General features: G+C 45.7%; 1 protein-coding gene across 2 annotated transcripts; it reads right to left on the reverse strand.

The window, feature by feature from the left end:
• Positions 1-1723: 1723 nt before the first annotated feature.
• Positions 1724-6098, reverse strand: LOC123087241 (B3 domain-containing protein LOC_Os12g40080). Of its 2 annotated transcripts, none has more exons than XM_044509200.1 (7): positions 5655-6098; positions 5394-5509; positions 3883-4207; positions 3608-3798; positions 2906-3479; positions 2563-2804; positions 1724-2279 (listed from the first exon to the last, which is right to left on the reverse strand). In XM_044509200.1, the coding sequence occupies exons 2-7, from the start codon at positions 5481-5483 to the stop codon at positions 2016-2018; spliced, it is 1686 nt and encodes a 561-aa protein (XP_044365135.1). In that variant the 5' UTR covers positions 5484-5509; positions 5655-6098; the 3' UTR covers positions 1724-2015. The 2 variants fall into 2 exon arrangements, with proteins under 2 accessions (XP_044365135.1, XP_044365134.1); XM_044509199.1 differs by having other exon boundaries at positions 5646-6098.
• Between the last annotated feature and the right edge of the window lie 17976 nt (positions 6099-24074).

Below are 24074 nucleotides of genomic sequence, written 5' to 3' on the forward strand. Positions count from 1 at the left end.
CGACGCCTTCAAGAAGGGAACGAGCTTCGCCGCCGCTGGTCTGTCCGAAGATAGAACGGGTTTTCACCCCGGCCAGCACTCACCGCCAACGGACGCCACACCCCGGCCACCATGCTGCCCACACGACCATGGCCACCGGGCAGCACCAAGCCACGGTCTCTGCCCAAGAGCACCGCGCTACCACCACCAGGACCGGCGCCCTGGCATCCAAGACCTAGACACCACCTCACCCCAGAACCGCCACTACCCCAACCAACGCGATGAGTGGAAAGGTCCGACCTTTCGCATCCCTGGGCGGCCCCCACTGGCTTCCATCGACCCGTCCAGTAGCACCGGGCACGAGACAAGCTCAGTCCAACGGCACCATGCGCGAGACGAGGTCGTCCTGCTGCACCGTGCGTGAGACAAGCTCGGTCCTAACGCACCGGGCGCGAGGCGAGCGATGGATCGCAGCGGGGAGCCGGCCAGCCCGTCGATGAGAGAAGCGACCGGACTACGAGGAGAGGGTCGGAGGCCAACTACCCATCCCGCACCGCCCGACGAGCTCCAAGCCTCAGAGACGCCGGGCACGCACCCGTGTGCCAAGCTGCCGAGGGGAGGAGCGCTGCGAAGCCCCCAAACCAGGACGAACCAGGTCGGAGAAGGAGATGCCCGACCCCCCGACACGCATCGGCCACCATCACGCCGCCCGCGACGCCGTCGACCGCGCACAGGAGCCACCACCGCCCGCACACGCCGGAGCACCGCCGCGAGCCCAGCGCCCGCTACCGCCTGCCGAGGCCCGCTGCCGCGCGCCCCATGCTCTGCCACCGCTCGCCGAGGCCTGCCGCCTCACGCCCGACCGCGAGCGCTGCAAGACACTGCCGCCTGTCGCCTAGATCCGCCGCCCGCGGAGGAAGGGAAGCCGAGAGAGGGAGCCCCCCCCCCCCCCCCCCCGTCTGCCACGCGGGTTTCACCCGACGGCATCACCCAACGATGACGTGAGGAGGGAAGGAGGAGAGGGCGACGACGGCACCTAGGGTTGGAGAGCCCCCGAGTCGCCCAGGGCGGGGGCGACGCGATGGGAGGGAACACAATAAGATTTTCATCACAGTAGCATAAGCAAAATAGGCAGAAGCTAGAGTGACAAAAACAAAATTTCCCCTCGAGTCTTCATTCGGATAACCGGATCGAAAGGCCGGGTACTTCGTTCGGAGCGGCGGAAAGAGAGAAACTTTTTATTTTATTTTTATTAGTCAAGATGTCGGCAAGGTCTTTCCTTTTGTGCATGCCATTGTCGTGGGTTTGGGTTTCCAGGAGCACAACAGAGGTTTTTTATATTTCAAACAAGGAATCGAGGATCACCTGAGGCTGTGGACCTGACTGTCGGTGTCGGGCAAGCAAGGATTCAGACAAAGCATCCCTGTCCTTGGCTTTCTTCCTCTATTTTGAACTGAAACTCTAGTACTCCCTCCGTTCTAGAAATGGTTGTATATAGACTTGTTTTAGTTCTAGATACAACCATTTTTAAGACAAGTATTTCCGAACGGAAGGGGTACATCTTACCAGCTTGGGCAAGTCGCACAAATGCTGAAAACTCATCAAGGCAAAGCATATATATATATATATATATATATATATATATATATATATATATATATATATATATATCATGCGCATTTCCAAAGAGACACAACAGAAGCATCATGATGGAGCCGAACCAAGACCCAGTTGAACACAGCCATGAAGTAGGCAACACGTAACATAATTAATGGTGTTTACAGTTTACATCATATCTCATGGGAGAAAAGGTTCTCATATCACCTGGATGGAGACATCCTTCCTAATCTCAAACAATATGCATCTGAGCATGACACAATACCACTAACTAGAGGCAGGCAAGACTCCAATCCATCCCAGATTAGAAACAAGCTCACCAACTCACTGTCATGTCATGGCAGGGCACCACGGTTAGAACCATTCGGACAACGTATTAACTACCAGTACATAGACATATTAGGGCTTGAGCTACACCTCTATGTCTGACTTGACTTGCGGATGAAATAGACCGTCATCCTGAGCTTTTTCGTGCTCTCTCCCCGTTCAAAGAGGCAGATATCCCCCTCCCGCACTTTATTCTCGGTGACAAATTGCTGCCAGCCACGACGAATCCACCTCTTTCCGTTCTGATCTATCACCAATCTGGTGCGCTGCTCGGTACCTCCCTCTGCCTGAAGCATGAGATCCATTTTTCTGCCTAAGTGTGGAATATGTCTTGCACCGTATTCCATGCGGAAGCCCTGATCAGACATGCACAATCGTCACATGAGAAATCAAAATGTCAGATCAATGTCTACTACTTGAGTGGAATGAATGATTCACACGTACAGTACAGTCGGTGTTTACGTATTAATAATAGATGGACTTTGATGCATTTTTAGATGAGAAATTAATTGGTTATGTATATGCACAGGGTTTTGTAATTAATGTAGTAATTGCACAAGTGGGTCTCAAGATTTCCTTTGACAAATTAACGCAATCTATCTACAAACGATAGGTCAAAGAGTATGTAATTGAACTCACCAATTGATCGGCATTAATCCGGCTTTTAGTCATTACTACCACAAAGATAGGAAGTTCAGATTGAATTGCTTGAACTTTCTCCTCAACTTTCTCCTTCTCCACACTACTTAGACTTGTCCTTCCTTCAGATAAAACGTAGGGATACTGGGAAGGGCCCTCGAGATTGCTGGTGGAGCTATGAGGTTCCAAATTGATCCCAAACTCCACAGATGCTCGCTCATTCAGCTTGTGAGCTTCATATCCTGAAAAGCTTGCACAACCCTCATAAGATAAGCATAGGATAACCAGAAGCAATTTGGAAATTGATAAAAGGAAAACGCACTCGTATATATAGCACTATAACCTGATTTAGCAGCAGACGGGGAGGATGTTGAAGCCACCTTTTGAGCTTTTGCATAGCGACTAGGTGCCTGCTTCTGCCGCCTACCTGATTTTCTAGTGCCTTCTTCCACAATGTGATCAGCATCAGAACTACTCACATAGTCTTCTTCCGCAATGTGATCATCATCAGAACTACTCACATAGTATCCTTCTTCCATAATGTGATCATCATCAGAACTACTCACATAGTAGTCTGTATGAGGGGGTGGATCAGTTATTTCAAGTGAATCTTCACGAATTTCTTGAGTACTAGAAATATTTCCCACGTCAAAGCATGAAGAGGTTCTCTGATGAACACTTGTGCCAAGAATACGAACTTCAAGGCGTTTGGTACCCTTGGTTATAAAAACAAGGAGGTCATTCTCTTGTATGCGATTAGCATCTACAAGATTATTCCACCCATATTGAAGGACTATTTGATCATCACCATGCTTGCAAGCTTCAACACCATATATCATGTCATTAGGGGCTTCTAGTTGAATAGTAGCTTTAGATGTGTCCTCCTTGAAATGTTCCACAAGCTTTAACGGTAGGTTCTGCGGTAACCCAAAATAAAAAGACATTATTGCAACGATGGAATCTTGACCAGTAGCAGTAGGAATGGGTCCTATTAGTGGGATTAATAACATAACCAAGAAATGGTTAGGGAAAAGATCCAACTTACAACAGAGCAATCCTTCAAGTTGACATTGCTTTTGTTCATGACTGCCACATAAAGGGGAACTTGAGATCTCATGGTACAAGCTAGTTCACGTACTTTCTCATCTTGTGCTTTGGTTAGATGGCAGCCAGGTAACATGCTATAGCCAGAGTCAGTTGAGGTCTGAACATTTCCAGAAACAGACGGTACTTGTTCTGCACATCAAGTACATTGTTACAATGACCACAAAAGCACGGTACAAGTAGTATTAGACTTTAGAATACTATAATCAATCTTACCATTCAGCACATGATGATCGCAAGTTGCAGCAGGTGGAACACCACCAAAGCTCTCAGAAGGTGGTTTAGAACAGGAAGTAGCCTTCTCATGACCGTTAGAATTGAATATATGAACCTTAAAGGTAGAGTTCCCACGGTACACAAACCAAAAAGAATAATTTTCTTTTATGTGATGCATTGCGACAAACTTATCCCAGCCAGCCCGAAGAACTAGCTCACCCGTCTTTCTACACACTCCAATAAGGAATATGCCATTAGGAGCTTCTAGTTTGATGGTCTCGGAGATCATGCTCCCCAAATGGTTTGCAACCTCCCACGGTATGCACTATTTAAAAACAAGGAAGATAAACTTAGAGTTACAAGGTTCACTGTCTGTGACAAGTTAAGTTTCGTGCTATTTTCAGGAAATACAGAAGGACATTGCAAACAAACAAAACAAAAATTGATATATTTGGAACACGCATTATGGAAAAAATGTGCTTAAGTGAATGAGTTACCTTATTATAATTCAGAAGTAGCATAATGATGGTAGTTGGCCAGAAGTGTACTAAAGTACAGTACTAGTTACCAAATTAGTACTAACGATAGTAGACCAGCAGTGTGCTAATACACTAATTATCTCCGTAAGAGCTTTCCACCAACACTGTTGTCCTGCTGCCCCATTTATATGTTCTGAAACAATTTTTCAAAGGAATTCTTTTTTCTGAAACAGTTCTTTGAAGAAAAATACACTGAAAGCTAGATTAGCTTTGCAGTTCCAAATGTCAAGCCTAGCCCAGCAAGGCTGGGATTAATAAAAAAAAATTTTTGCCTGGGAACCAAATGACAATCTTATCTAGCAAGGTTGGCCTGATTTAAATGGAATGTGCTTAGCGGCTGGGGGCGAGGTATGTGCCCCCTCCCCTGGTTACTTGCATGTACAGTTAACTATGTTGGGTTTAGTACAATTTTAGCCTATTTGTAGGAAAAGAGGGCCTGCCGCTGGTGGTGTGAGACAGAGAAAGCCTTTTGGTGCTACATTTCTAAAGAATATACAGGCATATCTTCACGCCCCCATTGCTGCTGCGCCCATAATGCAAGCACAGGTGGTGCCACAAGTTTGGTCCGCCAAGAGGAACAAATGCACAGTTACCAGCAATTAACGATCTTATCTACCAGGTCTTCCTCTTTCCTTCCAATGGCAAGCCAATGTTGTAGGAAGGGCCAAGTATTGCACAGCATAGTTAAGAATGAAATACTGTAATACTAACAAATAAAAAGCACAGCCCTTTACTCAGGAAGGGGATGATTTCACTAGTACTCCCTCCGTCCCAAAATAAGTGTCTCAAGTTTAGTACAACTTTGTACTAAAGATAGTACAAACTTGAGACACTTATTTTGGGACGGACGGAGTAATAGTTTTAGTGGCATTTCAATTTTCAACACCCTCGTCCCTGTCCTAGCGTGCACAAGGAGAGAGCTCTCGCGGGGAAGTGGATTGATGCGAGGAAGGGGTGAGTAAGTTAACTAACCATGCTGCGCCTGAAACCACCGGTGGCGACGGCAACGAACTGCGTCTTGTCATCGCCCACGTGGTTGCGGGGGTAATGCCGCCACCACATGGTACAGCTCTCGCGGGCGCTCCGACCTGATGGACAGCGACCACAGAAATCAGGAAAAGGAAGTCATTTACCCACGAATTTCCCCCCATTTATTTATACAGTAGTAAACCCTCATCCCTTTGGCCATGAATCAAGAACCAGGTGGTTGAGGGCCTAATTAACCTGGTAAACCTTGTTGAGAGCTTGGGGAGGGGTGCGGCTGCTCGGGGGATAGTGGACGGAGGAGTTGCGGCCGCTCGGGTTCGTCGCCGTTGGCGCGGACGGGGGATATCGGAGGCGGCAAACGCGGAGCTCCGGGGCGGCGACTGGCTCGATTGAGAGCAGGCGGAGGCGGACGACGGGAGCCGTAGATCGGGGAGGGGTGGAGCAGACGGATTTGTCACCAACGGCGGCGGCGCAGGTGGAGGGGCCGAAACCCTAGCTCGGCATTGGCGGCGTCTCCTCTCGCAGATCCTCTAAGGCGTTGAGGCAGGCGAAGGCGGAGGTGGAGCACCGGAGCGGGGGCGCCTAGGAGTCGCCGGACGGAGTCGGAGCACCGAAGACGGAGGTGGAGCGCCGGAGCATTGTGTGGAGTTTTTTTTTTCTTTGCACTGGACGAAGAGAGAGCGGAGGCACGGGTGGAGTTTGTTTTTTTCTTTTGACAATTAGCACGGGTGGAGTTCTTTTTCCTTTTTTTTTGAGCTTCGGTGCTGCTAGTTTTTTTAGGAATAACTACGTGTTTATATATATTGCAAAAATAGTATATAGAGCACGAAATATGTATACATCCTCTTTTGTTCATTTTGATGACAAGTATTTTCGGACGAAGGGAGTATATGGCAACCGTGTGGCAGATTGCGAAACTGCCAAACCTTCCGATTTCTTTCCTTTCCCGCACGTCCTCCTCCGATTTTATCGGGCACACCCGCTCATGCCTTCCTAATTTTCGTAATCGTCATTTATGGCCCCACATGCCTTCTCGATTTTCAGCAAAAATAATGCCTAGACTAGGATTTGATCTCTGGTCTACAGGTAATTAACAAAGGGAGCTAACCACCTCACCTATGACACTCATTGTTGAACATTCTAAAGGAAACTGTTTTTGACATGTTTTTGCCGCACTGAAAAACTTTTTATTTCAAGCATCATGGTAACTTTGATCATTGGGAATAAATTTGTTAAGCCCGCCCCCCCGGTAATTTCTGTAAATAGCATGATAACATTCACGCCATAGACCTAATAATTTAGATACAAACATCGTGGTAACTTTAACCATTGGGGAAAACAAATGTGAAAAGATACCTAATAATTTATGTGTAAATAGATGGTAATATACGCAGCGCACATCTGATAACTAAGGTAGAAGCACCATGGTAACTTTGACCGTAGGGATTTTTTTTTTTGAAAAGATACTCCGGTATCTTCTATGTAAATAGCACGGTAGTATACCTCCCTTCCCTGGCATTTTTATGTGTAAATAGTATGAAAATATATGCACTGTGATAACTAAACACCATAATAAGTTTTTGACCCGTGAAGGGGGGGGGGATTTGTTGCTGAAACATATCCCTGATAAATTTTGTGTAAATAGCATGATATTTTAAGCACTGCGGGCTTGATAGGTTACCTAGAATCACCATGATAACTTTTTGCCCCGGGAAAAAGTTGTTCAAAACATCCCCAATAATTTTTGTGTAAATAACATGATAATATAAGCACCACATAACCGATAACTTGCAATATAAACATGATGGTAACTTTTTTACCAAAGGAAAATATATAAGTTGTTAAAAACATACACTTGTCTCGCACGTGGGCCCCTTGGATGAACACAACACATGGGGTGCCACGGGAAAGTCACATAATGTTTAGTGTCATGAGAGGCACACGTGCTATAGGTGTGATAAGTTACGCAAAAACATCATGGTAATTTTTGACCTATGGAAAAAGCTACCGAAACACACCCAGGTTTTTAGGTGCAAGTACCATGATAATATACGAACCGTAGACCCGGTAACTCATGTACAATCCCCCATGGTAACTTTGACCGGGGGGAGGTTGATGTACCACGGTATTTTACACATCGAAGACCTTATAACTTGTGTACAAAACACAGTGGTAACTTTGAAAGGGTGTAGTTGTTGAAGCATAGTACCCGATACGTTCTATGTAAATAGCACGGTAAGTTATGCAACACAGGCCTGATAACTTGCATACGAATATCATGGTAACTTTGTCCTGAGGAGAAATCATGTGGTAGACGTGAAGAAGTGGCAGTTTTCTCGAGGGTGAGCGTCCGAGATATGCGGGAGAAGCAGGTTTCTCAGGCGAGCCTGCGGGGTCATTTGGGAAGAGGCAAGGTCAAAGAACGAGGGATCATATGATACTTTAAAATGAAATAAATATAGGTGTGGCAGTTTTGTTTATATGGCACATGTGTGTCAAATATCACAGTCCGAGCACGTACATACGAAATTCACCAAAAGGACCCAGAAACACACATGCCCCGTACAATTGCACAAAAAACCTGAAAAAACAAAGTAAAAAACTCAGTCCAAAGAGATCCTTGCATCCATTGCCATCTTGGCCCGTTGCAGGTCACCGTTGTCGCTGGAGCACCGTCGGAGATAGGAAAAATAAGCAACCCCACTAACCAGATCCGTCGAAGCACCATCGCTGAATCAACGTTGTGAACCGATTAAGCAGCCCGCCGTAGAACGACAAGGCACGGGTGGAGATTTTTTTTGAGCTTTGGTGCCCCTAGGGAGCTACGAGAGGAAGAAATGCCTCAAATCGCCCGCCGGGTTAAAATCCTTTATTCCAAATCATAACCCGAGAGAGAGGAGAGAGGCATACCAGGCCGGTGGAAGAGTCGCTGTTGTCGGAGGAACCGCCGGAGAGGTCATTGAAGAAGACCATGGCTACCGTGGCAGTCGGATGCGAGACGGCGAGAGCGAGAAGCGGCTATAGCTTGGGAAGGAAGGAAGGAGGAAACAGGGAAACTGTGGCTTGTGGTTGGGGAGAGAAAGGGGTGAGGAGGAGGGGAGAGTTAGATATTTCGATGGTAGACAAAAAATTTCAAAAAGTGGAGGGAAACTTGGCGCGCGGTGCTGCCGGACACCATTCACTTTGAACAAATGTGCGCATTCCAGACGATTCTTCTGCTTTACACGCATGCGATGAGTTTGAGCATTTAAATTTTGGACGAAATTACCTGGGTACGATGCCCATCCATGTCATTGCATAATTTAACATCGCTTGCTAGTTTCACTTTCATGTGGGACCACCGTTGATCAAACCGACTTTTGACAAACCGCACCCTGCCCGCCGCCGGGTTGGAAAACAGAAACGAGGGGAAGATCTAGCTGTAGCACGGAAGCCAAGAAATTTGGTGTCTGATGGGGCTTGTTGATACAGTGTTATTTATTCATAACTAGCAAGATGCCCATGCGTTGCACGGAAAATCAAGATGCATTTGTATGAGTAGTTTATGTTGTGGGAGATATGGATGAACGAGGCAAGGCCTTATTTGCAAATGTGGAGAGGGGTGTGGGTATCTTTTTGCAAAATTGCCATAGTTTCCTTCCTATCCGTCAGATATAAATCGGACGACCTATATTGCAGGATGGTAGGCACACCATCATCATCAACTCTATTTTTTATAAGAGTAAGTATAAGTATATAAATATAGATACAGAGAGTAGAGATTTGGGTTTGGCACGAGCTCGTACTGCGGGAGCACCACAAGGCCTGCCACAGGAGTTATATTTCCCTCTCGGGGCCCACGGGATCGAGCTTCAGTGGCTTAGTGCACCGGCCTATGAGTCAATGACATGCGGACCTTAAATGCAGCTGGCCCACATGTCATTCTCATGGTGGTGGCATGGTTCACGACTCACTGGTTCGATATGAAGGCGTGGCCGTGGCGAGGGTGCCACAGCTGGGCATCGAGGCATTATGAGGCGTAGATGGCCACACCGGCGGGTACTACCTGTAGTACAGAAGTACTCAAGCTGAGGATTGATGCCCGGGACGAAATGTGTCACAGTCGTTGGATGAAAATTCGATGGCGCGGGAGTACGGATCGGAGCACAGGAGCGGAGCAGGCAAACCGCGTCCAATCGGGTGTGGTTGTGCTAGAAAGTTGATGGTCGCCGCAGTTCAGCTGGCCTGAATGTCATGCACACAAAGGCAGAGGAGCGGTGGGGCCGAGAGGGATGAGGCGCGCGTCGAGGGACATCGTGTCGTGGGTTGGAGTGGCGTCATGGGAATCGCGTGTGGGTGTGGCAGTGGTAGAAACAAAAAACGTGATGGTCGCCATGATTCAACTTCCATGGAGAGGTTGTCATGTCTGCTGACACATACATTGCATACCGCTCACTGCAAGGAGCAGTAGTAGAGAAAACTTGTTCCAAAGATACCATTTTTTTGATAAAATTCTTGAGATATCATTAGTTTTTACACATGGGATTACTCATGCAAGGATTAATGACAACAGGTGTTTTGTAAAAAAATGCATCTTGATGTTCCCTGCAATGCACGAGCATCTTGCTAGTTATAAAAGAAGCCCACAAGGCATCTTGCCGCAGGGTGTGCCATCGACCCAAACTAAAAAAAATCAGACGCTTGGTGCACCGGATGCCATGCCACGCTACAAAATGTAAAAAAAACAGCTCCAATTTTTTTTAAACATGTTATCTTCAAACCATCAAAACAGCCTGAAGAATATATTTTGAGTGAAGCATGATTTACTTTTACTGATATATGTATATCAAAACTAGAGTGTTTATATTTTAAGCCCGTGAACAAGTATTATTCTATTACTTTTGATCCATTGCAACGCACGGGCCAGCACATTGGTAGTAGTAGTCTCCATCTCTATCTCTACTCTCTACTCTTATAAAAAACAGAGTTGTTGATGATGGTGTGCCTGCTATCCTGCAGTATAGGCCGTCCGATTTATATCTGGTGGATAAGAAGGAAACTATGGCAATTTTGCAAAAAATACCCACACCTCTATCCGATCTATATCTAATGGATAGGAAGGAAACTATGACAATTTACCCGCACTCCTCTCCACATTTGCAGATAAGGCCTTCCCTCATTTATCCTTTTCTCCCACAAGATCTTGATGTGCCGTGCAACGCACGGGCATCTTGCTAGTCTCTACTCTTTAAAAAAATATAGTTGGTGATGATGGTGTGCCTGCCACCCTGCAATATAGGCCGTCCGATTTATATCTGATGGATAAGAAGAAAACTGATGCGGAGCATCCTACGGGCATCACCATGTCAAGAGTCCATTTGGCAAGTGACACGTGCGACATCTACTTCTCATACCTAAAGGTGAATCTTCCCCTTTACACGTGTTCACTTGACCCCTTTGAGGATGGTATACTACTTGACACCCCTTTCGTGTGCATGCATAGGTATTGTCGGAACTTCACGGATGACGAGGAGGAGTGCAAGCGCCAAGGAACACCTACACCATCCGCGAGGGAAGCCTAGAAGAGAAGACGCAAGAAGAAGGAGCTGCAAAGTCTTCAACGACCGGACGACCGGAAGCCACCGGACGTCCAACCCTCTACAGCCGTCGGACGGCCGACGACACCAGACGTCCGACAAGTCCCAGGCACCGGACGTCCGACGCTTACCGGAAATCCGGTGCCACATGTCCCAAGAAGAATCAGCAGACGTCCGACGCGTGCCGGACGTCCGGTCCGTCCCGAGCCACCGGACATCCGACCCCCACCGGTCGTCCGGTACCTGCCTGTGTGCAGCCGCGGGCCTTTGGCCTTGTACCCCTCTCCCACTTACCCCTTCGTGGCTAAGACTATAAATAGACCACCTCCCCTCCTTTCTAAGGTTAGCGTTGTGATAGCTCATTTGAGAGATAGAGCTACGCTCATCCATATTCGGATCTACTCCTTGAGAGAGACCGCGGCCCCTCTTCGGAAAAGATCCACCTTGGATTCAAGACCCCTTTACGGGAAGATCCCCTTGTGGATTCAAGACCTCCTCACGGAGAAGAACCGGCTACCCTTTGTATCGTCCCTAGTTGATCATGGATCGTGTATCTTACTTTATGTATTCGAGGATCTAGCACATGTGTGATCTATTCATGTTGGTTTGAGTGTTTTCTTTCGTTTTCCCCTTTGTGTTCTTCGTGTTCTTCGTGGGATTCCGCTCCTTTCGTGAAAGATCGGGCGATAGAGTTTCTACCCTACATCATCTTGGTATCATGAGCCACGTTGGTCACGATTTCGGAGCCTCCCCCACCATTTTCTAGCTTTCTTTTGCTTGATTTCGTCCTAAATTCGAAAATCCCCACCAAAAATAGTCCCAATTTTTTTTGTGATTTGTTGGTTTGATGATGTTTTGTTGATTTTGATCCATGGATTTGCTTGGTTTCGAGTGGATCTAGCATCTCCCCAAGTTTCCCCATCTTTCATCCACAAAATCTCATCAATTTTGACCCCAAAATCCCCAAATTCCGCCCAAAATCGCATCCCGAATCTCGAATCTCGAGTTGACCCCGATACACTGGACGACCGGCCCTTTACCGGACGTCCAGAGCCGCAGGAACCACCGGACGTCCGACCTTACCGGACGACCGGAACCCCCTAACCCGAGCAGAATCAGCGGATTTCCGACCCGACCGGACGTCCGGCGACCGAACATCCCTTTTTTCCGGACGTCCGCTACTTGTAGATATCAACTTCGCTTAAATTTTGTTTCGGCCATAACTAATTCATCCGGAGTCCGATTTTGACGTTCTTTAGCTCTTTGAAAAGCTCTTGACATCCTCCTTTCCACAAAAATACCACCAGCATCATTTGACTCCATCAAATTTTCTGAAATTTGGCAAGTTTGCCTAGGCCCTCCACCATATCATCCGCTACACCACCATAGCCTTCCACAACCTAACCCATATTGATCCCCAGCGCATATGTGGTTGCTTGAGGAGTGATTTGAGTCTCCTAAGGTGTCTAGGCTATTTAGGGACGGTTGCTTCTTCATCAACCACCACCACCACTTCCGCATAGGCTTGACCACTATACACTTCCGCCACCTCAACTTAACCCAATTTTGTTTGTGGTGTGAGTTGTGTTTCCTAAGGTGTTTAGGCTACTTAGGGACCGTGCTTTCAACTCCGACACCGTGTATAATACACCACCATAACCTCCACTTCCGCATTGCCTAGTGCAACACCACCGCATTCCGCTACCACCATTTGACTTTTGTCCTTGAGATTTTGAGTTGTGGTTTTCCGTTTCCTAAGGTGTTTCAGCTACTTAGGGACGAGTCTCCATCATCTTGGTATCTCCATCAAGATCACCGCCACTCATCATCGACACGGACGGTAACCTCCATATCATCTTGGTATCGTGGTATCCCTCCATTGTATATTCCCTTGCCATTGCATTGATAACCCCTAGCCCATTTTGCGTTACTTGCCTATCGAGACTAGCCATTTGAGTATTGCCGGCAATGTTACTTGTGCACATTAGTGATCTACACCATACATTGCATACGTACCATATCATATTGGTATCATATCATCTCATGTGCCTCAAGTTTGTTCCCGCATATATACAATTGCTACCTTGGTTTGTGCATTTCGCAAAGTGGCCATATACAAAAAAAAGAAGAATAAGCTTTTAAGCAAAAGAGAAAGAGCAAAGAAGCTTGTAAGCAATAGCCATAGCATCCACCACATTGCATAAGATTGTCATATCTGATCATTTTGGATCAAACACCGGGAATCATACATACATAGCATACTTGGGATAGAAAGTTATACATTTCGCATCTTATAGGTTGTGCACAAGTGTCGTATCCGCCTATAGAGCAATCGTGCTAGCGTTGTGCAACACGAGCGTTTTCCATGGATTCCACATTTTGTGCTCACCCTTGGTTTCACGACCCCATTTATCTATCTGTGTGTGCGTTTCCGTGTGCCATCCATATTGCTATTGGTCTACTTGTTTCACTTGCGAATTTATGAATCTCTTTCAACATTATTGACTCTTGCTAACATTTTACATCAAATTTTTGTGCCACTATCCTCACCGAGCTCCACCATAAGCCTTATTTGTGTAGGTGTGAGAAACCAACAAGAATTGGTACCAATTGTGCTATTTCCTTGTCCACATTGGAGTGATCATTGATCCACTTTTAACTTCGGTCAAGGTACATTTGGTATTCGTTCTTCTCTTTCTCCACTCATATTGGCTCGAATCTTGTGATGGATAGGCAAGGCATTTCATCTCCGGTCTTCCACAACAACGACAGCGTGTACAACTACATCAACAACAAGCTTTCCACACAAAAGGAGGAGCAAGATGCAAGGATGGAGGAGATTCGGACCTTGTTGATCAACCGTTCTTCCCCTTCATCATCCTCAAGGCGGTGACGTTCAAGTCACAAGTCTTCGGAGCGCAAAAATGATGCAAGCGCAAGTCGTCCACGTCCACATCTCCATGGCGACCACCATCATGTTTGTGATCCACCTCGTCATGAAGGGCAAGTCACCTCCAAGCAACATGTGCACGACAACGACGAACGACATCTACATCGAGCTCAAGCACGACAACGACAACATCGTCATGAAGATGCTCGAGATGCGCCTACCTGCAAGTCGCAACAAGCCCTACTTCACGCCAAGTCCAAACTTCATGACCACAAGAGAAGACCGCGAGACAAGCACCACCAAGACGGAGCTACGGCTACACCAACCACTTTGGCATCTTCGCCAAGCGACTTCAAGGCATCTTCGCCTTCGAATATATGGCATCTTCGCCAACAAGCACCTCAAGACTACGCTCAAGAGAAGCTCCCCAAGCTCAAGTCCGCGACTTCCACGAGCTACTACGACCTCGACATCGACCACACGATTCCTTTCTATGGGACTCAAGAACCCTAGGAGTATCTTGAGTGGGAGCGTTTGATGGACGACTACCTCATGCTACATCAAGTCCCTCCCGAAGATCAAGTGAAGTGCGCCACAAGGAACTTCCACGACTACGCGTCCACATGGTGGCTTCACACACCTTCGGAGAGCTACGACATGAGTTGGCCCAAGATGAACAGAGCTTTGCGGCGAGAGTTTGTGCCTCCAACCTACACAGAACAACTTCAACGCCAATTGGAGAACACCATCCAAGGATCCAAGTCCATCGATGATTACTTCAAGGAGATGAAGATTGCCTTGCGACGAGCCGGCGTGGACGACCCCATTTCGATGAAGTTCCACTTCATGATGGGATTGCACAACGACATCTCCAAGACGATCTTCCTCGAGAACTACAAGTCCCTCAACGACAACTACATTGGTGCTCTCAAGGCGGAACAAGAACTCATGAAGGCCAAGGCTTCTCGACCCCAAGCTCACTTCGCGACGACCAAGCTCCATGAGAACGAGCATGAGGATAGTACCACCAAGATGTCCAAGCCCGACGAGCTCTAAGACGATGCTCCCAAGGTCGACTTCACCGACATTCCTCTTTGTGGCATTGATGATGCCGAGTCCTCCATGACTCTTTTTCAAGACGGTGCGATGACGAGTACGACTACGGAGACGCTCAAGGACCAAGCTTTGGAGGCGAGCGACAAGGTGGCGAGCAAGGATGATGCTTCCATCTTAGGAGGCGAGAGTGATGATGTGCCATCTTCGCCCTTCATACACGGTGACAACAACGAGATGGTTGAGCATGGGATTTTCCCTTCGACCACAGCGACGTATGATGACTTGAGTGACTTGTGCCACCATATTGAGAGTGAGAGTGACTTTACCACTAGCCCCATATATGTGTTGCCACAATTCCCATGTGAGGAGAGCCACAACCCCCACCACTTGAGTGAGATGAGTGACTCCACCATATGTGAGTTTGAGTGCACCTATTTGGAGGGAGTGAGTGAACCACCACATAGAGAGAGTGAGATAGTTGATAGGTCATGCGAGGCCACTTTCAACACTAACGACTTGACCTCTACCTCTATTGTGTCTTCTCATTTGGTGCTAGGTCCCTTATATGATGACGCGCCGATTCTCGACGACTTCGTCCTACCTTTGGACAAAACGATGGCCATGGTGGAATATGATGCACCCCCCACATGGTTCCATCAAGATGAAGATGACCATCATTCGGTCTTTCCCACCTCACCTACGCCACGTGAGTGGAATGACAAAGGTAACATAGGTGACGGTGATGCTCTAGTCCCACTAGTGGACATTCTTGACATTGATTGCTTGCATGATGTTGATCCCCCTATTGACATGCTTCATGCTAGTATGACTTCCCCATGCGTTGATTTACCCATTTATGATGAGTATGATGATTGCCATGTGGAGTCTCTTAGTTGTGATGCCATGTTACATAGGATTTCTTGTGCTAATTCTCTCGGACACATCATGTTTGCCAATCCGCTTGACTTGTCATATGCTATGCATGAGATCAATCATATGTCATATTTGCAATCTCTTCATAGTGACTATGCATATGCTATAAAAATGAACCCAATTTGCACATATGGCATAGATGACAAGCCCATGGTTATCGGCATTTGTTTTTCTTGTGATGATATTGATATGCTTCCTTTGCATCATTTATCTCATATGCCATGCCATGACCACCTAGCTTCGGATATGCATTGTTTTGGGTGTTGCCCATTTTCTCCATATGATGTTTCCAATATTGCTCATGAGGAGACCCCCATAGTTTCCTCATACATTTTAGGAGATTTTGATCACTCACATCCATTGCATGATCCTCATACTTATGTGCACAATATGCTCCCCATGAATAAACATGATATTGATGTGCCATATATTTGTATGCTCAATTTGCATTCCCATCGTGTTATACACAATAACTATTCTTTTATGATGGATGATATGTTCTTATACCATGCATCAAATTTCTTTGAGCAAGGCTTATCTTGTGCTAACTTTCACGTGCACATACACATCATGATGGATGATGTGTACATTTACCACACACACAATTTCTTCGGTTTGTGTCTCTTTTGTGTGTTGGGGAACGTAGTAATTTCAAAATTTTCCTACGCACACGCAAGATCATGGTGATGCATAGCAACGAGAAGGGGAGAATGTGATCTACGTACCCTTGTAGATCGACAACGGAAGCGTTTGGTTGATGTAGTCGTACGTCTCCACGGCCCGACTGATCAAGCACCGAAACTACGACACCTCCGAGTTCTAGCACACGTTCAGCTCGATGACGATCCCCGGACTCCGATCCAGCAAAGTGTCGGGGAAGAGTTCCGTCAGCACGACGGCGTGGTGACGATCTTGATGTACTACCGTCGCAGGGCTTCGCCTAAGCACCGCTACAATAGTATCGAGGACTATGGTGGAAGGGGGCACCGCACACGGCTAAGAATATGATCACGTGGATCAACTTGTGTGTCAAGGGGTGCCTCTTGCCTCCGTATATAAAGGATCCAAGGGGGGGAGGCCGGCCGGCCTCTATGGCGCGCCAAGGAGGAGTCCTCCTCCTAGTAGGAGTAGGACTCCTACTAGGAGGGGGAAAGAAGTGGGGAGGGAGAGGGAAAGGGGGGCGCCGCCCCCCCTCTCCTAGTCCAATTCGGACCAGGGGGGAGGAGGCGCGCGGCCCACCTTTGGCTGCCCCTCTCTCTCCACTAAGGCCCATATGGCCCATTACTTCTCCCGGGGGGTTCCGGTAACCCTCCGGCTCTTCGGTTTTCTCCGAAATCACCCGGAACACTTCCGGCGTCCGAATATAGCCGTCCAATATATCAATCTTTATGTCTCGACCATTTCGAGACTCCTCGTCATGTCCGTGATCACATCCGGGACTCAGAACTAACTTCGGTACATCAAAACTCATAAACTCATAATATAACTGTCATCGAAACCTTAAGCGTGCGGACCCTACGGGTTCGAGAACAATGTAGACATGACCGAGACACGTCTCCAGTCAATAACCAATAGCGGAACCTGGATGCTCATATTGTCTCCCACATATTCTACGAAGATCTTTATCGGTCAGACCGCATAACAACATACGTTGTTCCCTTTGTCATCGGTATGTTACTTGCCCGAGATTCGACCGTCGGTATCTCAATACCTAGTTCAATCTCGTTACCGGCAAGTCTCTTTACTCGTTCCGTAATACATCATCTGACAACTAACTCATTAGTTGCAATGCTTGCAAGGCTTATGTGATGTGTATTACCGAGAGGGCCCAGAGATACCTCTCCGACAATCGGAGTGACAAATCCTAATCTCGAAATACGCCAACCCAACATGTACCTTTGGAGACACCTGTAGAGCACCTTTATAATCACCCATTTACGTTGTGACGTTTGGTAGCACACAAAGTGTTCCTCCGGCAAACGGGAGTTGCATAATCTCATAGTCATAGGAACATGTATAAGTCATGAAGAAAGCAATAGCAACATGCTAAACGATCGGGTGCTAAGCTAATGGAATGGGTCATGTCAATCAGATCATTCACCTAATGATGTGATCCCGTTAATCAAATAACAACTCCTTGTTCATGGTTAGGAAACATAACCATCTTTGATTAACGATCTAGTCAAGTAGAGGCATACTAGTGACACTCTGTTTGTCTATGTATTCACACATGTATTATGTTTCCGGTTAATACAATTCTAGCATGAATAATAAACATTTATCATGATATAAGGAAATAAATAATAACTTTATTATTGCCTCTAGGGCATATTTCCTTCAGTCTCCCACTTGCACTAGAGTCAATAATCTAGATTACACAGTAATAGTTCACATCACCATGTGATTAACACCCATAGTTCACATCGATATGTGATCAACACCCAAAGGGTTTACTAGAGTCAGTAATCTAGTTCACATCGCTATGTGATTAACACCCAAAGAGTACTAAGGTGTGATCATGTTTTGCTTCTGAGATAATTTTAGTCAACGGGTCTGTCACATTCAGATCCGTAAGTATTTTGCAAATTCTATGTCTACAATGCTTTACACGGAGCTACTCTAGCTAATTGCTCCCACTTTCAATATGTATCTAGATCGAGACTTAGAGTCATCCAGATCTGTGTCAAAACTTGCATCGATGTAACTTTTTACGACGAACCTTTTTGTCACCTCCATAATTGAGAAATATTTCCTTATTCCACTAAGGATAATTTTGACCGTTGTCCAGTGATCTACTCTTAGATCACTATTGTACTCCCTTGCTTAACACAGTGTAGGGTATACAATAGATCTGGTACACAGCATGGCATACTTTATAGAACCTATGGCTGAGGCATAGGGAATGACTTTCATTCTCTTTCTATCTTCTGCCGTGGTCGGGCTTTGAGTCTTACTCAATTTCACACCTTGTAACACAGCCAAGAACTCTTTCTTTGACTGTTCCAATTTTTGAACTACTTCAAAATATTGTCAAGGTATGTACTCATTGAAAAAAAAACTTATCAAGCATCTTGATCTATCTCTATAGATCTTGATGCTTAATATGTAAGCAGCTTCACTGAGGTCTTTCTTTGAAAAACTTCTTTCGAAATACTCCTTTATGCTTTGCAGAATAATTCTACATTATTTTCGATCAACAATATGTCATTCACATATACTTATCAGAAATGTTGTAGTGCTCCCACTCACTTTCTTGTAAATACAGGCTTCACCGCAAGTCTGTATAAAACTATATGCTTTGATCATCTCATCAAAGCGCATATTACAACTCCGAGATGCTTGCACCAGTCCATAGATGGATCGCTGGAGCTTGCACATTTTGTTAGCACCTTTAGGATTGACAAATGGTTGTATCATATACAACTCTTCTTTAATAGATCCATTAAGGAATGCAGTTTTGTTTATCCATTTGCCAGATTTCATAAAAATGCAGCAATTGCTAACATGATTTGGACAGACTTAAGCATCGCTACGAGTGAGAAAATTTCATCGTAGTCAACACCTTGAACTTTGTCAAAAAAAACTTTTTGACAAGTCTAGCTTTGTAGATAGTAACACTACTATCAGCGTCCGTCTTCCTCTTGAAGATCCATTTATTTTCTATGGCTTGCCGATCATCGGGAAAATCCATCAAAGTCCATACTTTGTTCTCATACATGGATCATATCTCAGATTTCATGGCCTCAAACCATTTCGCGGAATCTGGGCTCATCATCGCTTCCTCATAGTTCTCAAGTTCGTCATGGTCTAGTAACATGACTTCCAGAACAGGATTACCGTACCACTCTGGTGCGGATCTCACTCTGGTTTACCTACGAGATTCGGTAGTAACTTGATATGAAGTTACATGATCATCATCATTAGCTTCCTCACTAATTGGTGTAGTAGTCACAAGAACAGATTTCTGTGATGAACTACTTTCCAATAAGGGAGAAGGTACAATTACCTTATCAAGTTTTCTACTTTCCTCCCACTCACTTCTTTCGAGAGAAACTCCTTCTCTAGAAAGGATCCATTCTTAGCAACGAATGTCTTGCCTTCGGATCTGTGATAGAAGGTGTACCCAACAGTCTTCTTTGGGTATCCTATGAAGACATATTTCTCCGATTTGGGTTTGAGCTTATCAGGATGAAACTTTTTCACATAAGCATCACAACCCAAAACTTTAAGAAACGACAACTTTGGTTTCTTGCCAAACCACAGTTCAGATTGTGTCGTCTCAACGGACTTAGATGGTGCCCTTTTAAACGTGAATGCAGCTGTCTCTAATGCATAACCTCAAAACGATAGTGGTAGATTGGTAAGAGACATCATAGATTGCACTATATCCAATAAAGTACGATTATGACGATCGGACACACCATTATGCTGTGGTGTTCCAGGTGGCATGAGTTTGTGAAACTATTCCACAATGTTTTAATTGAAGACCAAACTCGTAACTCAAATATTTGTCTCTGCGATCATATCGTAGAAACTTTTATTTTCTTGTTATGATGATTCTCCACTTCACTCTAAAATTCTTTGAACTTTTCAAATATTTCAGACTTGTGTTTCATTAAGTAGATATACCCATATCTGCTCAAATCATCTGTGAAGGTCAGAAAATAATGATACCCGCCACGAGCCTTAACACTCATCGGATCTCATACATCAGTATGTATTATTTCCAATAAGTCAGTTGCTCGCTCCATAGTTCCGGAGAACGGGGTTTTAGTCATCTTGCCCATGAGGCATGGTTCGCAAGCATCAACTGATTCATAATCAAGTGATTTCAAAAACCCATTAGCATGGAGTTTCTTCATGCGCTTTACACCAATATGACCTAAACGGCAGTGCCACAAATAAGTTGCACTATCATTATTAACTTTGCATCTTTTGGTTTCAATATTATGATTATGTGTATCACTACGATCGAGATCCAACGAACTATTTTCATTGGGTGTGTAACCATATAAGGTTTTATTCATGTAAACAGAACAACAATTTATTCTCTTACTTAAATGAATAACCGTATTACAATAAACATGATCAAATCATATTCATGCTCAACGCAAACACCAAATAACACTTATTCAGGTTCAACACTAATCCCGAAAGTATAGGGAGTGTGCGATGATGATCATATCAATCTTGGAACCACTTCCAACACACATCGTCACTTCACCCTTAACTAGTCTCTGTTTATTCTGCAACTCCCGTTTCGAGTTACTAATCTTAGCAACTGAACTAGTATCAAATACTGAGGGGTTGCTATAAACACTAGTAAAGTACACATCAATAACATGTATATCAAATATACTTATGTTCACTTTGCCATCCTTCTTATCTGCCAATCACTTGGGGTAGTTCCGCTTCCAGTGACCAGTCCCTTTGCAGTAGAAACACTTAGTCTCAGGCTTAGGACCAGACTTGGGCTTCTTCACTTGAGCAGCAACTTGCTTGCTGTTCTTCTTGAAGTTCCCCTTCTTCCCTCTGCCCTTTTCTTGAAACTAGTGGTCTTGTCTACCATCAACACTTGATGTTTTTTCTCGATTTCTACCTTCGTCAATTTCCGCATTACGAAGAGCTTGGGAATCGTTTCCGTTATCCCTTGCATATCATAGTTCATCACGAAGTTCTACTAACTTGGTGATGGTGACTAGAGAATTCTGTCAATCACTATCTTATCTGGAAGATTAACTCCCACTTGATTCAAGCGATTGTAGTACTCAGACAATCTGAGCACATGCTCACTAGTTGAGCGATTCTCCTCCATCTTTTAGCTATAGAACTTGTTGGAGACTTCATATCTCTCAACTCGGGTATTTGCTTGAAATATTAACTTCAACTCCTGGAACATCTCATATGCTCCATGACGTTCAAAACGTCTTTGAAGTCCCGATTCTAAGCCATTAAGCATGGTGCACTAAACTATCAAGTAGTCATCATATTGAGCTAGCCAAATGTTCATAACGTCTGCATCTGCTCCTGCAATAGGTCCGTCACCTAGCGGTGCATCAAGGACATAATTCTTCTGTGCAGCAATGAGGATAAACCTCAGATCACGGATCCAATCCGCATCATTGCTACTAACATCTTTCAACACAATTTTCTCTAGGAACATATCAAAATAAACACAGGGAAGCAACAACGCGAGCTATTGATCTACAACATAATTTGCAAAATACTACCAGGACTAAGTTCATGATAAATTTAAGTTCAATTAATCATATTACTTAAGAACTCCCACTTAGATAGACATCCCTCTAATCCTCTAAGTGATTACGTGATCCAAATCAACTAAACCATGTCCGATCATCACGTGAGATGGAGTAGTTTCATTGGTGAACATCGCTATGTTGATCATATCTACTATATGATTCACGCTCGACCTTTCGGTCTCCGTGTTCCGAGGCCATATCTGTATATGCTTGGCTCGTCAAGTATAACCTGAGTATTCTGCGTGTGCAACTGTTTTGCACCCGTTGTATTTGAACGTAGAGCCTATCACACCCGATCATCACGTGGTGTCTCAGCACGAAGAACTTTCGCAACGGTGCATACTCAGGGAGAACACTTCTTGATAATTAGTGAGAGATCATCTTATAATGCTACCGTCAATCAAAGCAAGATAAGATGCATAAAAGATAAACATCACATGCAATCAATATAAGTGATATGATATGGCCACCATCATCTTGTGCTTGTGATCTCCATCTTCGAAGCACCGTCATGATCACCATCGTCACCGGCGCGACACCTTGATCTCCATCGTAGCATCGTTGTCGTCTCGCCAATCTTATGCTTCCACGACTATCGCTACCGCTTAGTGATAAAGTAAAGCATTACAGCGCGATTGCATTGCATACAATAAAGCGACAACCATATGGCTCCTGCCAGTTGCCGATAACTCGGTTACAAAACATGATCATCTCATACAATAAAATTTAGCATCATGTCTTGACCATATCACATCACAACATGCCCTGCAAAAACAAGTTAGACGTCCTCTACTTTGTTGTTGCAAGTTTTACGTGGCTGCTACGGGCTTAAGCAAGAACCAATCTTACCTACGCATCAAAACCACAACGATAGTTTGTCAAGTTGGTGCTGTTTTAACCTTCGCAAGGACCGGGCGTAGCCACACTTGGTTCAACTAAAGTTGGAGAAACTGTCACCCGCTAGCCACCTTTGTGCAAAGCACGTCGGAAGAACCGGTCTCGCGTAAGCGTACGCGTAATGTCGGTCCGGGCCGCTTCGTCCAACAATACCGCCGAACCAAAGTATGACATGTTGGTAAGCAGTATGACTTATATTGCCCACAACTCACTTGTGCTCTACTCGTGCATATAACATCAACACATAAAACCTAGGCTCGGATGCCACTGTTGGGGAACGTAGTAATTTCAAAATTTTCCTACGCACACGCAAGATCATGGTGATGCATAGCAATGAGAGGGGGGAGTGTGATCTACGTACCCTTGTAGATCGACAACGGAAGCGTTTGGTTGATGTAGTCGTATGTCTCCACGGCCCGACCGATCAAGCACCGAAACTACGGCACCTCCGAGTTCTAGCACACGTTCAGCTCGATGACGATCCCCGAACTCCGATCCAGCAAAGTGTCGGGGAAGAGTTCCGTCAGCACGACGGCGTGGTGACGATCTTGATGTACTACCGTCGCAGGGCTTCGCCTAAGCACCACTACAATATTATCGAGGACTATGGTGGAAGGGGGCACCGCACACGGCTAAGAATATGATCACGTGGATCAACTTGTGTGTCAAGGGGTGCCTCTTGCCTCCGTATATAAAGGATCTAAGGGGGGTAGGCCGGCCGGCCTCAATGGCGCGCCAAGGAGGAGTCCTCCTCCTAGTAGGAGTAGGACTCCTACTAGGAGGGGGAAAGAAGTGGGGAGGGAGAGGGAAAGGGGGGCGCCGCCCCCCTCTCCTAGTCCAATTCGGACCAGGGGGAGGAGGCGCGCGGCCCACCTTTGGCTGCCCCTCTCTCTCTCCACTAAGGCCCATATGGCCCATTACTTCTCCCGGGGGGGGGGGGGTTCTGGTAACCCTCCGGCTCTCCGGTTTTCTCCGAAATCACCCGGAACACTTCCGGTGTCCGAATATAGCCGTCCAATATATCAATCTTTATGTCTCGACCATTTCGAGACTC

The sequence above is a fragment of the Triticum aestivum genome, chromosome 4A, assembly GCF_018294505.1.
Source record: "Triticum aestivum cultivar Chinese Spring chromosome 4A, IWGSC CS RefSeq v2.1, whole genome shotgun sequence".
NCBI classification, from domain to species: Eukaryota; Viridiplantae; Streptophyta; class Magnoliopsida; order Poales; family Poaceae; genus Triticum; species Triticum aestivum.

Excerpts from the sequence above, each read along its gene's own strand:
- LOC123087241 (XM_044509200.1), bottom strand. The coding sequence starts at position 5,483 with ATGTGGTGGCGGCATTACCCCCGCAACCACGTGGGCGATGACAAGACG. Across the intron at positions 3,799-3,882 it reads CGATCATCATGTGCTGAATG|AACAAGTACCGTCTGTTTCT; the intron begins GTAAGATTGATT and ends CTTGATGTGCAG. Across the intron at positions 2,280-2,562 it reads GGATTAATGCCGATCAATTG|GGCTTCCGCATGGAATACGG; the intron begins GTGAGTTCAATT and ends ATGTCTGATCAG.